The 15,933-nt window shown below is 39.3% G+C and overlaps 1 protein-coding gene across 1 annotated transcript in view; it reads left to right on the plus strand.

Annotated features, from left to right (window-relative positions):
- LOC126266966 (structural maintenance of chromosomes protein 1A-like) overlaps positions 1-15,933 on the plus strand; it is a 346,151-nt gene that overhangs the window by 176,669 nt on the left and 153,549 nt on the right. Inside the window, exon 15 of the mRNA XM_049971693.1 lies at positions 9,631-9,788. Coding sequence (XP_049827650.1) covers positions 9,631-9,788 — 158 coding nt within the window. The remainder of the gene's footprint in view (positions 1-9,630; positions 9,789-15,933) is intronic.

A 15,933-nucleotide genomic window follows, 5' to 3' on the forward strand; every position in this document is an offset into this window, starting at 1 on the left:
TGAGGGCTAGTAGAAAACCTTGGGTTACAGAAGAAATATTGAATTTAATTGATAAAAGGAGAAAATATAAAAATGCAGTAAATGAAGCAGGCAAAAAGGAATACAAAAGTCTCAAAAGTGATATCGATAGGAAGTGCAAAATGGCTAAGCAGGGAAGGCCTGAGGTCAAATGTAAGGATGTAGAGGCTTATCTCACTAGGGGTAAGATAGCTACTACCTGCAGGAAAATTAAAGAGACCTTTGGAGAAAGGAGAACCACTTGCATGAATAGCAAGAGTGGAAACCCAGTTCGAAGCAAAGAAGGGAAAGCAGAAAGGTGGAAGGAGTATATAGAGGGTCTATACAAGGGCGATGTACTTGAGGACAATAGTATGGAAATGGAAGAAGAGGATGTAGATGAAGATGAAATGGGAGATACGATGCTGGGTGAAGAGTTTGACAGAGCACTGAAAGACCTGAGTCGAAACAAGGCCCCCGGAGGAGACAACATTCCATTAGAATTACTGACAGCCTTGGGAGAGCCAGTCCTGACAAAACTCTACCATCTGGTGAGCAAGATGTATGAGACAGGTGAAATACCCTCAGACTTCAAGAAGAATATAATAATTCCAATCCCAAAGAAAGCAGGTGTTGACAGATGTGAAAATTACCTAACTATCAGTTTAATAAGTCACAGTTGCAAAATACTAACGTGAATTCATTACAGACGAATGGAAAAACTGTTAGAAGCCGAACTCAGGGAAGATCAGTTTGGATCCCGTAGAAATGTTGGAACACGTGAGGCAATACTGACCCTACGACTTACCTTAGAAAACCTATGTTTCTAGCATTTGTAGACTTAGAGAAAGTTTTTGACAATGTTGATTAGAAGACTCAAGGTGGGAGGGGTAAAATACAGGGAGTGAAAGGCTATTTACAATTTGTACAGAAACCAGATGACAGTCATATGAGTTGAGGGGTATGAAAGGGAAGCAGTGGTTGGGAAGGGAGTGAGACAGGGTTGTAGCCTATCCCCGATGTTATTCAATCTGTATATTGAGCAAGCAATAAAGGAAACAAAAGAAAAGTTCGGAGTAGGTATTAGAATACATGGAGAAGAAATAAAAACTTTGAGGTTCGCCGATGACATTGTAATTCTGTCAGAGGCAGCAAAGGACTTGGAAGAGCAGTTGAGCGGAATGGACAGTGTCTTGAAAGGAGGGTATAAGATGAACATCAACAAAAGCAAAACGAGGATAATGGAATGTAGTCGAATTAAGTCGGGTCATGCTGAGGGAATTAGATTAGGAAATGAGACACTTAAAGTAGTAAAGGAGTTTTGCTATTTGGGGAGCAAAATAACGGATGATGGTTGAAGTAGAGAGGATATAAAATGTAGACTGGCAATGGCAAGGAAAGCGTTTCTGAAGAAGAGAAATTTGTTAACATCGAGTATAGATTTAAGTGTCAGGAAGTCGTTTCTGAAAGTATTTGTATGGAGTGTAGCCATGTATGGAAGTGAAATGTGGAGGATAAATAGTTTATACAAGAAGAGAATAGAAGCGTTCGAAATGTGGTGCTACAGAAGAATGCTGAAGATTAGATGGGTAGATCACATAACTAATGAGGAAGTATTGAATAGAATTGGGGAGAAGAGGAGCTTGTGGCACAACTTGACTAGAAGAAGGGATCGATTGGTAGGACATGTTCTGAGACATCGAGGGATTGCCAACTTAGTATTGGAGGGCAGTGAGGAGGGTAAAAATCGTAGAGGGAGACCAAGAGATGAATACACTAAGAGATTCAGAAGGATGTAGGCTGCAGTATGTACTGGGAGATGAAGAGGCTTGCACAGGATAGAGTAGCATGGAGAGGACTAAAGACCACAACAACACAACTATTCTAGGCCAAATTAAATGAATTCAAGTCCTCACAAAGAGTGCTCAAATTCATGGTATTGGTTCTGCAAAACTGAGCTATTGGTTTTAAAGTGATGTATATTACTTGTGAACAAATTTCGTTAAGAAATAAGTACAAGGTTTTTCAAAAAGAATGACCTCAGTTCAGAATCCATATTTATTGATAAAAACGTACTACCTACGTGGGATTAATTGCAAAATACTCGCAAACTCTTAAAGTTCTAGATATGATTTTACAAATGCTCTATGTGTCCACCACCAGCAGCAACATGAACAACATCCAGCTAAATTTGTCATTTAACTTTACACAATGTATCTGCTTTTACAGAAGTTATGGCAGCTGTTATTCCAATCTTTATTTCTTCTATGTCACAAGGTAAAGGGGAGATAAACACACTTTTCTTCATATATCCTGAAAAAAATCTTGGAGGCCAAGACTGCAGCGCAGTGTCTTGGGTTCCCATGCGCCCTATAAAACATTGGACTGTCTTCAAATGCTCAGAAAAAGCTGATTCCACAACTTCAGGAGGACTACAATGAACTCCAATAATTTCACTTTTCAATGGGATGGAACTCTGCCACATCTGCACAACAATGTACACCAGTTTCTCAGTGACACTCAGGCTCAATGATGGATACGGTGCATGAGATCCTGATCCCACGGCATGACTCCATGCAATTTTTCTACTATTATGTGAAGGAACGTGTGTTCATGTCCCCTTTACGTTATGACATAGAAGAAGTGAAGAACAAGATAAAAAGCACCATAACTTGTGTAAAAGCAGATACATGGTTTAAATTGTGTGCAAATTTAGGTGTCCTCTATATTTTGTCTGTGCTGCTGCTGTTGGACACGTAGAGCATTTGTAACAGATTAGCAATAACTTCAAGATTTTTGAGTGTTTTGCAATTCATCTCATGTTTGTAATACAATGTTATCAATAAATATGTTGTTTTGAATTTTAGTATACTTAGTTGTTAGAATCTTGTTCAGCAAGATGTTTTGGATTCATGCCATAAATAATTGATACAACTTGTTTTTGGACCTCAAAACTAGGCCATCACAACTTCTGATGTAGTGCAGGTCATATTCATGTTACCAAAGTTGTTTGTATAGGATAGTCTATCAGATTATAGTGCAGCGTTTACTGAGCTTTAAAAACTTATTTTATCAGTTCCTGACATGAGGTGCTTGTTAAAAAAACTTTGTGACAGTCAACACAGTTACCATAGAATTATCTAGTCTTAAAACAATCTGCTTCTCTTCATATGTAGCTCTTGTGGTCTCCTTCTCCAGTCTTTTGTATTATCTCTATTTTGTTGCCTGATATGGTCATCTTCTCATCATATTGCATTTGCTGTAATATTAAGATTACTCTCTTCAGTATTTCTTGTACTGAGTGAAAGTATCAACATCAGAACTTTTCCTATCTGACAGATAAGTTTCCTTTCCTCCTACAACATATATTTATTCTTTGAGTTTTTCCCCAACTTGAGTTACAATTGGGCGAAAACAGTTTTTAGATAAGGGGATTTTTATAAGTGATTCATATTTTTCTTTACTGTCATGAACACTGTAAAAATCTCTCCTGTTCGATGGGGTTGCGGGATTGCAGCCAGATCATGTGGACTTCGTGCAACGATATTTCGGCTGGCAATCGTCCAGACATGTCCGCCCTCTGTCGGAATGTGCTCTCACATCACTAAAAACAGACATCAGATGTTGCCAGATGTGTCATTGTGAATAAACTCTCTTCTCTCAGGAGAAATTAGAGAAATCACCTGGTTCCAAGCCTTGTCCAGATGAGAACTGCTGTCATGATTTACAAGATTTTGTGCTAGGTGTATCTCCACAGGTTCTTTAATTACTGAATCCCAAAATGTTCTTGCTGGGGCCAAGATTTTTGTGGCAGAAAAATCCATATCATGTCCCGTGATAATACAATGCTCAGCTATGTCCGAGTTACTGGGCTGTGAAAGGCAAGTGTGGAACTCATGTTCAATGCACCTTTCATGCACTGTGTGTGTCGCCTGACCAGTCTAATCTTTGTCACACTGGCAAGGAATTTTGTAGATCCTGGCCTTCCGCAGACCCAGATTGTCTTTTATCGAACCGAGAAGGGCACTAATCTTCATCAGTGGCTGGAAGATTACTTTAACTTGATGTTTCCTTAGGATCCTGCCTACTTCAGACCAAAGGTTGTGGATGTATGAAAGGAACACCCTGAACTTAAACAGCTCCTTATTTTCTTGATGTTGTGGGTGGTCATGTTTCTTCTTTCTTAGCGCTGTGCTTTTCTGATGTGGAGAGTAACCATTACCCTTGAACACCGACTGTAGATGTTCCAGCTCCTTTGTAAGGCTGTCTGCATCAGAAACAACATGAGCCCAGTGCACCAATGTTCTAAGGATGCCTGCAATTTGTGAAGTGTGATGGAAACTTGACGCTTGCAGTTAAAGGTCCGTATGTGTGGGCTTACAGTAGACAGAATGCCCTAATGACACACCCACTCTCCTAGTAACCAAGACGACCAAAAATGGCAAGCAACCACCCTTCTCTATTTCCATCATAAACTGGGTGTTCTTGTGGATTGCATTCAGATGTTGCAATAAATGTGACATATCTTCTTCGCCACGAGGCCTCACTACAAATGTGTCATCTACGTATCGCCAGAAGATTCTTGGTTTAAGTTCTGCCGAATCAAGTGCCCTTTCCTCAAAGGCCTCCATAAAAAAGCTTGCTACCAAAGGCAGGAGAGGACTGCCCATGGGATTACCGTCAGTGTGCTCAAAATATTTGTTCTTTAATAAAAAGTAGGTTGAGGAAACAACATGATGGAAAAGTGCTGTTATATCGGCCGTGAACTTATTGCTCATGAGTGACAGAGACTTCATAAGAGGAATCTTAGTGAAAAGTGAGATGACATCAAAGCTCACTAGTAAGTCAGTTTCACTGAGTTGAAGTGACTTCAATCTGTTGATAAAATCAGCCAAGTTGCGAACACGATGCACACACTTCCCCAAAAAAGGTGTCAGTAGAGAGGCGAGATGTATCGCCAAATCATACTTGGGGGCGTCAATATTACTGACAATTGGCTGTAACAGAAACTCTTTTTTATGGATCTTCGGAAGACCATATAGCCTGGATGGCACAGAACTATCAGGGCTTAGTCTTTTGGCCACTTCTTGCAGAATAGAAGAAGAATTGACCAGGCCACTTCTTGCAGAATAGAAGAATAATTCACCAGTGCTGACGCTTCCTTTCCACTTTCGCTGTGGGGTCTTTATCAATCTTCCGATACATTGATTCACTCAGTAAGTTATAAATCTTCTGTTTATAAACCTCACATGGCAACAGCACTGTGTCGTTTCTCTTATCCTCTGGTAAGATAACCGTGTGAGGAACTTCTTGTAGCTTGCGTAATGTGGCCCTTCCCATGGTAGAAATGTTGCTCTTCTGAGGTGGAGCATTTGTGAGTGCATGGCATGTCTCATGTTTTTATTTCTTCTGTGGCATCACTAGAAAGAGGTCTAACAGCTTTCTTAACATTACTAACAAAATCAGTCAGAGGCAAAATCTTGGACCCAGTGAGAACCTTTTGGGATTCAGTAATTAAAGAATCTGCGGAGATATGCCTAGCACAAAATCTTATAAATCGTGATGGCGGTTTTCAACTGGACAAGGCTTGGGACCAGTGGATCTCTCTGATTTCTTCTGAGAGAAGACAGGTTATTCATAATGACAGGTCTGGTGACACCTGACATCTGTTTTTAGCAACATGAGCACGTAGTCCGACAGAGGGCAGACATGTAATTTTCACCTTTATGCATGTGTTTCCACACCAGTTTTTGCTATAAAGCCGACACAGGGAACTTCCAGTCTCCAGTGATGGACACTAACTTACCAGCCGAAATATCGTGGCAAGAAGTCAACATGGTCTGGCTGCAATCCCGAAACCTCATTGAACATTCAGTATGCCAGGAAAGCATCAAGAATCAAACATCTCTCATGTTCATGTCTTTGATCAGTTGCATGATGTTCTCAGTTTTTGTCTAACTAACTGTCTTCCTGAACTCAGAGATTTTGTAGATTTTTTTATTATCATCATTTGTAGCAGTTAGCTGCCCTGATTGGAAAATTTGCAGTAAGAGTTAAATGAATAATGATGTTACAGACTGCAGTAAATATTTACTATAAGAAGTTTTTTTACCGTTTAATAGACCAATATAGCTTCAAAGTGATTTAGCATAAGTTGACATTTTCTGCATGTGCTCATTGTACAGTTATTGTGATAAGAGATTTGCTATGGAATTCTACATCTGTTGTACAAGCTTCCACATAATGCTCTAACAAAAATTCCTCAATCCACATAATGCTCTAAGCAAAATTTATCAACATCAATCTATGGTAGTTTTTAATGAATTTAGCTACTCGTTTTTCTCTTAGGGAATTATCTTTTTGGCATTGCACCTAAGGTGAATAAAGTATTCAGCAAAAGTTAGTAGTAAGCATATTATGTAAAGTAAATACCAACACATTCTGCAGATGTCTCTGTAAGTGTCTTGGAATTCTTACACAGGCTTTTTAGAACATTTATCCTTAATACTTTCAGATGCTGATTTTAAAAATCAGTTGCAGGTGAGCTGTGCTGTCAATAATCACATTGCAAGGAACAAAAATTGTATTCATGAAATCTTGCATCCTTGTTTAATGGTCAGAGTGGGTTATGTACTCTGGTGCAAAGGTTTTTGGTAAGTTCCATTCTGACATCAAAAAAGAAATTGGGCAAAAATCAGATCAGATGAACTGTGATGTGTATAATCACGTGGCAAGGAACAAAAGTAATGTTCATGAAGTCTTTACCTCCTTGTCTGATGGTCAGTGTGGGTTATGTATTGTGGTGCGAAGGTTTTCTCTAAGTTCCCTTCTAATATCACACGAGAAATTCAGAATCCCTACCAACTCAAAATAAAATTGAGATCATATGTCTTTAACTGTGCCTACAAATGGTATAATCATTTAGATTCCAGGAGTGAACATTCCTATGAGCTATGTAAACAAGCCTATATAAAGATATTTATTTCCTTCGAAGGATAACAATGTAATGGAGTAATATTATGTACCAATAACAGGTATACATCATCTATTTAATATGCCTGAGGAAGCAGTTCTCTCCTGAAAGATTTTTTTTTTAAATTTCTAATTTACTAGATAACTTTTATCTTGTGTAGAAATAAATAATATTAAGCACTATAATAATATTTTATAGTTAAGGTACAAATTAAGTTTCTGTGTGTTAATTGTCTTTCATATACGTATATCTTGTCTCGTATTGCGTCCCTGAAGATGACAATTTTCACAGGATCTATGGAACATGATTAATGAATGAATAAACTACACAGTCTTCATCTGGAGTTAATATTGTTGTGGTCTTTCCTAATCCAGTTGTGCCGGGTAGTTAACATTGACAAAGCCTCGTTGAACTAATCCTGAAACCATCAACCAAACTCCAGTGTCTGTTAAGTGTATAATAAGCAGATATATCTATTAAAGTCATCTGTCTACTTGTGATTTTATAATGACTGTAAAGAAGACATGTTAAGTTGCTGACAGGCTCAATTCAAAAAGATGTTTATACCAAGTTTTCAGCCACAGCCTTCATCAGTGAAAGAGAAACACACACTTTTCATACACACAAGCAAGCACACATCACGCACACCACTGCTAACTCTTGACAGTCAGGTCCCTACCTGGGTATTTGGTAATTTGATTTGATAATGAAATTATTCACATGAAACAATGATGTATTTCAAACAGTTTTTCATAATAATTATTATAATATGTATATTGTTACCTCTGGTATCTTGTAATAGATTTTTTTGTTAAGATAGTCAAAGCATAAATTAGAAAATTGAGTCTGAATATTGATAGTTGCTACTCACCAAATAGCAGAGATGCTGTGTCACAGATGAGCACAACAAAAAGACTCTCACAATTACAGCTTTCAGCCATTGGCTTTTGTCAGCAACACACACACACACACACACACACACACACACAAATGCAATTCACACAAACAAGTGTAGTCACAGGCAACTGAAGCCACACTGTGAGCAGCAGCAGCAGCACCAGTGCATGATGGGAGTGGTGACATGCTGGGGGTAAGGAGGAGGCCGGGGTGGGGAGAGGGAGGGATAGTATGGTGGGGATTGTGGACAGTAAAGTGTTGTGGTTTAAACGGGTAGCAGGGGGAAGGAGGAGGAGGAGGAGGAGGGGAGGGATTTGTGGAAAGGCGAGAAATAAAAACACTGGATGTGGTGGTGGAATGACGGCCGTGTAGTGTGGAATGGGAACAGGGAAGTGGCTGGATGGGTGTGGGGAGTGACTAACGAAGGTTGAGGTCAGAAGGGTTATGGATATATTGCAGGGAAAGTTCCCACCTGCACAATACAGAAAAGCTGGTGTTAGTGGGAAGGATCCATATGGCACAAGATGTGAAGCAGTCATTGAAATGAAGGATATCATGTTTGGCAGCGTTTCCAGCAACAGGATGATCCACTTGTTTCTTGGCCACAGTTGGTCAGTGGTCATTCATACAGACAGACAGCTTGTTGGTTGTCATGCCTACATAGAATGCAGCACAGTGGTTGCAGCTTAGCTTGTAGACCATATGACTGGTTTCACAGCTAGCCCTGCCTTTTATGGGGTAGGTGATGTTAGAGACCAGACTGGGGTAGCTGGTGGTGGGAGGATGTATGGGATAGGTCTTGGTCTATGTCTGTTACAGGCCTATGAGTAATGAGGTAAGGGATTGGGAGCAGTGGTAGTGTAAGGAGGAACGAGTATATTGTGTAAGTTCGGTGGACGGCGGAATACCATTGTGGGAGGGGTGGAAAGGATAGTGGGCAGAACATTTCTCATTTCAGGGCATGATAAGAGGTAATTGAAACCCTAGCGGAGAGTGTAATCCAGTGTCTCCAGTCCTGGGTGGTACCGAGTTATGAGGGGAATTCTCCCCTGTGGCTGTACAGTGGGACTTGAGGAGGTGATGGGAGACTGGAAAGATAGGCACAGGAGATTTGTTTTTGTACAAGGTTGGGAGGATAATTACGGTCAATGAAGGCTTGCATGACACCCTCGGTATATTTCAAGAGGGACTGCTCGTCACTGCAGATGCGACGACCATGGGTGGGTAGGCTGTACAGAAGGGACTTCTTGGTCTAGCCTTTGTCCGCAGGTAGGAAAATAAGGTCAGGATCAGTTTTTAGATGGTGGACTGTGGTTCTTTCCATAGATGTAAGGCTAGTCTGCATGTTGAGGGATTGGGGGAATGATGGTGAGGCAAATTTTGATGTTAAGAAATTCTGGAAAGTTAACAGAGGTTCGTTTGGGGGCAGTGGGGGTGGGTCATATTTGGTTGGAGGAGTGAACTGCGTTAGGCAAGGTTCAATATTGGTCTTTGGTTGAGTATGATTGGTAGAGTTGGTGGCAAAAAAGTGTTTCCACTGTAGGGACCAGGTGAAGGGAAGGAGGTCTTTAACAAGTCCTGCATGATTGAGTTTGAGAGTGGAGCAAAAGGTGAGGCCTTTGGAAAGGACTGGTGTTTCTGTGGGGATATGGCTTGAGGAGGAAAGGTTCATGACTGTATTACATTCCATCCTGGATTTTCCATTGTTTGAGTCAGATTATTGAGCTACTTTAAGATTTTAAAATTTTTTTGTTACGTTTCAGAATATCATCACTGATGTGAGAAATAAATTGGTGGAACGTCAGAAGTTGATGGATGATCTACGACAGAAGATTGAATCCATTAAGGATAATGTGTTCCAGAATTTCCTCAGAGAGTTAGGGAGTCCCAGCATTTATGTGTTTGAACAGCGTGATTACAGGTGCGTTCAGTTTGTTTTTGTGTCTATGATTTTAGCCTGTCACTTTAATGTTAAATTCTACAAATAACTAGCGACTCCTGTAGGCATGCACTAATGCACAAAGAGAAAGTTCATAAGGAAAAATACATCAAATCAGGATTATATATAATGAAGTGCAAAAATTGTCCAAGTATGTACTTTGGCCAAATTAGAAGAGCATTTAAAATACATTATACAATAAGGAACATTGCAGTTAAAATTCAAATCATGCAGCATTGATTGAACATTTCAGAACAACTAAACGTACTTTAGGAGAGATTCAAGGCAGTATGAAAATTATCCACACCACAAATAAATGTCCTATGTTAAGTATTTTAGAAGAACAGGAAATTTTTATAGAAAAGAAGAAAAGCCCACAAATTTTATTAAACAAACAAATAAAATTAATTTACATGGATTCTTCCAGTTATTTGATCAAGTGCTATAGATAAGCAACTATAATATAATAGTGCTATGTTATCCTAAAAGAAATATTTTTAAATATGGCAAGTTTGAATGCATATTTGTAAAGACATTTTTAAATACTCCCTTCATCATAAGAGTCATTTCTTTCCAGAACGAGATTTTCACTCTGCAGCGGAGTGTGCGCTGATATGAAACTTCCTGTGTGCTGGACCGAGACTTGAACTCGGGAGTTCCCGAGTTTGAGTCTCAGTCTGGCATGCAGGTTTAATCTGCCAGGAAGTTTCAGATTTCTTTGTTTCTGAGTATGCAATACTAAAAAGGAACAAATGATTTTATGTTAGCTGGAATATATGCATCCTTGAAATGTGCTTGTGTTCATGTTTTTGCACAAACTCATTAGAGTGTCATAAAAGGTTCGTGAAGGCAGAGATTGAGTACAAGACAGTTCCAGAGTTGGTTGTCCATCTACAGCGCATCCCAATGGAGACATGGAGCGTGTTATGCAGTTATTACAAGCAGACTATCGTGTAACTGTGCATGCGATATCAGAAGAACTTAATTTGAATCATGATGCATGTCATAACATTTTGTGGGAACATTTAGGGAAACAGAAACTTAATGCAAAAACTCATCCCTCACACACTAACAGACGAATAGAAAGAGGAAAGACAAAGAATCTCTGCTGAACTACTGGATAGAGCCAGACATGATCCCACAGTTCTGTCAAGGATTGTGGCTGGGGATGAAAGTTGGCACTCTCAGTATGATCCTCACATAAAGTGTCAAAGTGCTGAATGATGTAGTCGTGGATCACCAGCCTCGAGAAAAATCAAATGACAGCTTTCAAGAACAAAGACTTCCTCCAGGGCAAACAGCGAAACAAACTCTCTACATTGAAGCCTTGAAATGTTGGTGACAAGCAATTCAACATTGCCACCCCGATTTGTGAAATTCTCAGGACTGGTTCTTACTGGTGACAATATAAGACCCAGTATGCTTTATCTGTTACCAGGTATCCATCCATACATTCTGTTATTGCCTTCTCACATCCACCACATTTGCCTGACCTGTCGCCTTCCAGTTTTTCCTTGTTTCCGTGAGTGAAAAGATTACTGAAAAGAAAGCTGCATCAAGATATCGCTGAAATCCAACAGACTGTGACAAATGAGCTTACAAGAATCACAGTTGAAGAAAATTTCCTTGCTTGCTTTCAAGACCTTCTGAAACATTGACAACTGTTTATAAATAGCTAAGGGGATTACTTTGATAGGGGCAAGGAGCATCCTTGGTAAGTCCAATTTTCTATTTTTTTTAAGTGCCCCAGAACTTATCTGCCAAAGGGAGTATGTATTTTGAATGACATTCTCCTTTGTACAGATATGTGCGGATGTGAGATATATATACACATGACCATGAAAGAGGTGATTAAAATGTAAATTTCGTTTTCTGTAATTGTAAATTATCTTTTGATGTTACAACTACTATTGTACAAGCAATTTAATTTTTGGCACTGTCAGTGTCATCATTTACTAATGTACTTTAAAAGTACTTTAAAGTTTCAGTACTATAGTGCAGCCAGTGCTGTCAACCAACTTAAAACACAATCTTTAGAGCGGTCAGCCAGCTGTAGATGAAAGTTGCCATACTGGAACCAGAATATGTACTTTATGTAACATCAGTGTAAGTTTTCCATGTTATCCTAATTTTTATCTTTTACCGTGTATATTCTGATGATGCTCTTGTTCAGCTGAAGAGTGAAATAAAATTTACTAAGTGTGACTTATAGCTGTTTTAAAAAACTTAAAACTATTTATTATCGCCCATATGTTGGTTGAAATTTTAACAACAGAATTTTCCTTAGTGTAGGACTATGCATACAAAATTCTATCTTGTTAGCATTCATTGCGATATTTTAGCTAATTTACTGTTGTCATGTTATAGACAAACTTCAGCAAAAATAAACGCAACTTATTGTCATAGGCAGGGGGATTACAGTTTGTGAACAGATAATGTCTATAGTTTTTTAGCTGGTGAAAGAGATGTAACCTCTGGGTTACATTACAGTTTGAGATGAAAGTATCCCTTACAGCGTCTTCAGTTAGTTTTTTGATTAGTAAAAGTATTTCCATTATGCACCAGTAATCAGAATGTTCTCTGAATCATAGAGAATGATTATCCTCACACATGAATTATCCCAAGTTCTAATTCAAGCTGTATTTTCCTAAACGTTACTGTTCAGTATATGATTTATAGCTTTCTGATAACAAAATTATGTTTAGTTCACATAGAAACTTTTAATTTAAAGAAATATTCAAAATTTGCAATTCACTAAAACCATACACACTTCAAAATTTGACCCCACTAATAATTCTTTGTTTCATGACCAACCTACTTTATTTGAAAACCCTTATTCTTGTCTTTCTGAAGAGTGTTTCATCTTTTCTGAAATTTGTGTATTTCAAAAGTTATATCTATCCAAAACTGTCAGTTTCTAGAATGTCCAAATCTAGAAACTTAACCCTTTCAGAAAACTGATTCCAGTGTATGGTAGCACAGATTTTTTAAAAATATTTTTCCAAAAAAAATTTTTTTTACTAGAATAACTTGTTATTTTATGAAAAAATAAAATTTAAGTATATGAATAAATCATTAATCAGAATTATATTTCTGCCTATTGTATATCACTATCCTTTACGTTTTCAGTCTTTACAATGTAAAGTGTGACAGTTTTGTGATTTGTAATTTTGTAAAAATTTCGTGAACACATCCTTTACACTTTGGAAACCAAACCTGAGTATAGATTGGATTACGAAATTGCTGTGAAAAGACTGCACCGAGTTTAGGTGTGGCCACCCTTACACACGGTCCAAGAGCCAGTTAAGGATCTGAAATGAGTTGGCTTTTGTGGGAAAACTTACTACCCACTCCTTGAGTGGTGCTGCCCTCTGTGCTGTAATAGAATTGTTTTGAAAGAAACTGTATGTGACACATAAGTGTTGTAGTGACTAACATCGTGTGCTTATATCATTAGATTTACGTGGCTGTTTTCAGTTTGTGCTGTTCTACTGATTCTTTTCTCAAACATGTCACATTTTTTGCATGAGCAGGAAATTTAAGAATCTCTAGAGAGAGAACTGAATGATTCTGGAATGGAGGAAGCAATAGCTGAGTATGAAAAGTATGAAGAAGGTTCATATACAGGCAAGCTGCTTCCTCATACGATTTTTCTTCGCAATGCTACTGCAACTGATGTTTCTGGTTGTGTTTCTGTTATCACATAACTTCGTGATTTCCTATCAGGAAGGTCGCAGTTCGTAGTAATAGACGGCAAATCATCGAGTAAAACTGAAGTGATATCAGGTGTTCCCCAGGGAAGCGTCCTGGGACCTCTACTGTTCCTGATCTATATAAATGACCTGGGTGACAATCTGAGCAGTTCTCTTAGACTGTTCGCAGATGATGCTGTAATTTACCGTCTAGTAAGGTCATGCGAAGACCAGTATCAGTTGCAAAGCGATTTAGAAAAGATTGCTGTATGGTGTGTCAGGTGGCAGTTGACGCTAAACAAACGAAAAGTGTGAGATGATCCACATGAGTTCCAAAAGAAATCCGTTGGAATTCGATTACTCGATAAATAGTACAATTCTCAAGGCTGTCAATTTAACTAAGTACCTGGGTGTTAAAATTACGAACAACTTCAGTTGGAAGGACCACATAGATAATATTGTCGGGAAGGCGAGCCAAAGGTTGCGTTTCATTGGCAGGACACTTAGAAGATGCAACAAGTCCACTAAAGAGACAGCTTACACTACACTCGTTCGTCCTCTGTTAGAATATTGCTGCGTGGTGTGGGATCCTTACCAGGTGGGATTGACGGAGGACATCGAAAGGGTGCAAAAAAGGGCAGCTCGTTTTGTATTATCACGTTATAGGGGAGAGAGTGTGGCAGATATGATACACGAGTTGGGATGGAAGTCATTAAAGCATAGACGTTTTTCGTCGCGGCGAGACCTTTTTACGAAATTTCAGTCACCAACTTTCTCTTCCGAATGCGAAAATATTTTGTTGACCCCAACCTACATAGGTAGGAATGATCATCAAAATAAAATAAGAGAAATCAGAGCTTGAACAGAAAGGTTTAGGTGTTCATTTTTCCCACTCGCTGTTCGGGAGTGGAATAGTAGAGAGATAGTATGATTGTGGTTCGATGAACCCTCTGCCAAGCACTTAAATGTGAATTGCAGAGTAGTCATGTAGATGTAGATGTAGATGTAGATGCTAGCCATTGTGTCTATCATCTGCATTGCAGAGGAATCTGATACTGGCTCTGCACCTGTTCAGACTTAATAGTCCTCTACAACATGGTTGTCTGCACATCCAAGAAGCAACAAAGTTTTAAAAAGAAACAGACCCATACTGAATTAACTGGACATTAGCTGACCATCCCCCCCATGAACCATGGACCTTGCCGTTGGTGGGGAGGCTTGCGTGCCTCAGCGATACAGATAGCCGTACCGTAGGTGCAACCACAACGGAGGGGTATCTGTTGAGAGGCCAGACAAATGTGTGGTTCCTGATACAGATAGCCGTACCGTAGGTACAACCACAACGTAGGGGTATCTGTCGAGAGGCCAGACAAATGTGTGGTTCCTGAAGCGGGCAACAGCCTTTTCAGTAGTTGCAGGGGCAACAGTCTTCATGATTGACTGATCTCGCCTTGTAACACTAACCAAAACGGCCTTGCTGTGCTGGTACTGCGAACGGCTGAAAGCAAGGGGAAACTACGGCCGTAATTTTTCCCGAGGGCATGCAGCTTTACTGTATGATTAAATGGTGATGGCGTCCTCTTGGGTAAAATATTCCGGAGGTAAAATAGTCCCCCATTCGGATCTCCGGGCGGGGACTACTCAAGAGGATGCCGTTATCAGGAGAAAGAAAACTGGCGTTCTACGGATCGGAGCATGGAATGTCAGATCCCTTAATCGGTTAGGTAGGTTAGAAAATTTAAAAAGGGAAATGGATAGGTTAAAGTTAGATATAGTGGGAATTAGTAAAGTTCGGTGGCAGGAGGAACAAGATTTCTGGTCAGGTGCCTAAAGGGTTATAAACACAAAATCAAATAGGGGTAACACAGGAGTAGGTTTAATAATGAATAGGAAAATAGGAATGCGGGTAAGCTACTACAAACAGCATAGTGAATGCATTATTGTGGCCAGGATAGATACGAAGCCCACACCTACTACAGTAGCAAGTTTATATGCCAACTAGCTCTGCAGATGACGAAGAAATTGAAGAAATGCATGATGAAATAAAAGAAATTATTCAGATAGTGAAGGGAGATGAAAATTTAATAGTCATGCGTGACTGGAATTCGAGTGTAGGAAATGGGAGAGAAGGAAACGTAGTAGGTGGATATGGATTGGGGCTAAGAAATGAAACAGGAAGCTGCCTGGTAGAATTTTGCACAGAGCACAACTTAATCATAGCTAACACTTGGTTTACTGAAGAAACTGCAAAAAGGTGGGAATTTAAGGAGATGGGACCTGGATAAACTGAAACAACCAGAGGTTGTACAGAGTTTAAGGTAGGGCATAAGGGAACAATTGACAGGAATGGGGGAAAGAAATACAGTAGAAGAAGAATGGGTAGCTTTGAGGGATGAAGTAGTGAAGGCAGCAGAGGATCAAGTAGGTAAAAAGAT

Source organism: Schistocerca gregaria, chromosome 4 (assembly GCF_023897955.1).
Source record: "Schistocerca gregaria isolate iqSchGreg1 chromosome 4, iqSchGreg1.2, whole genome shotgun sequence".
NCBI classification, from domain to species: domain Eukaryota; kingdom Metazoa; phylum Arthropoda; class Insecta; order Orthoptera; family Acrididae; genus Schistocerca; species Schistocerca gregaria.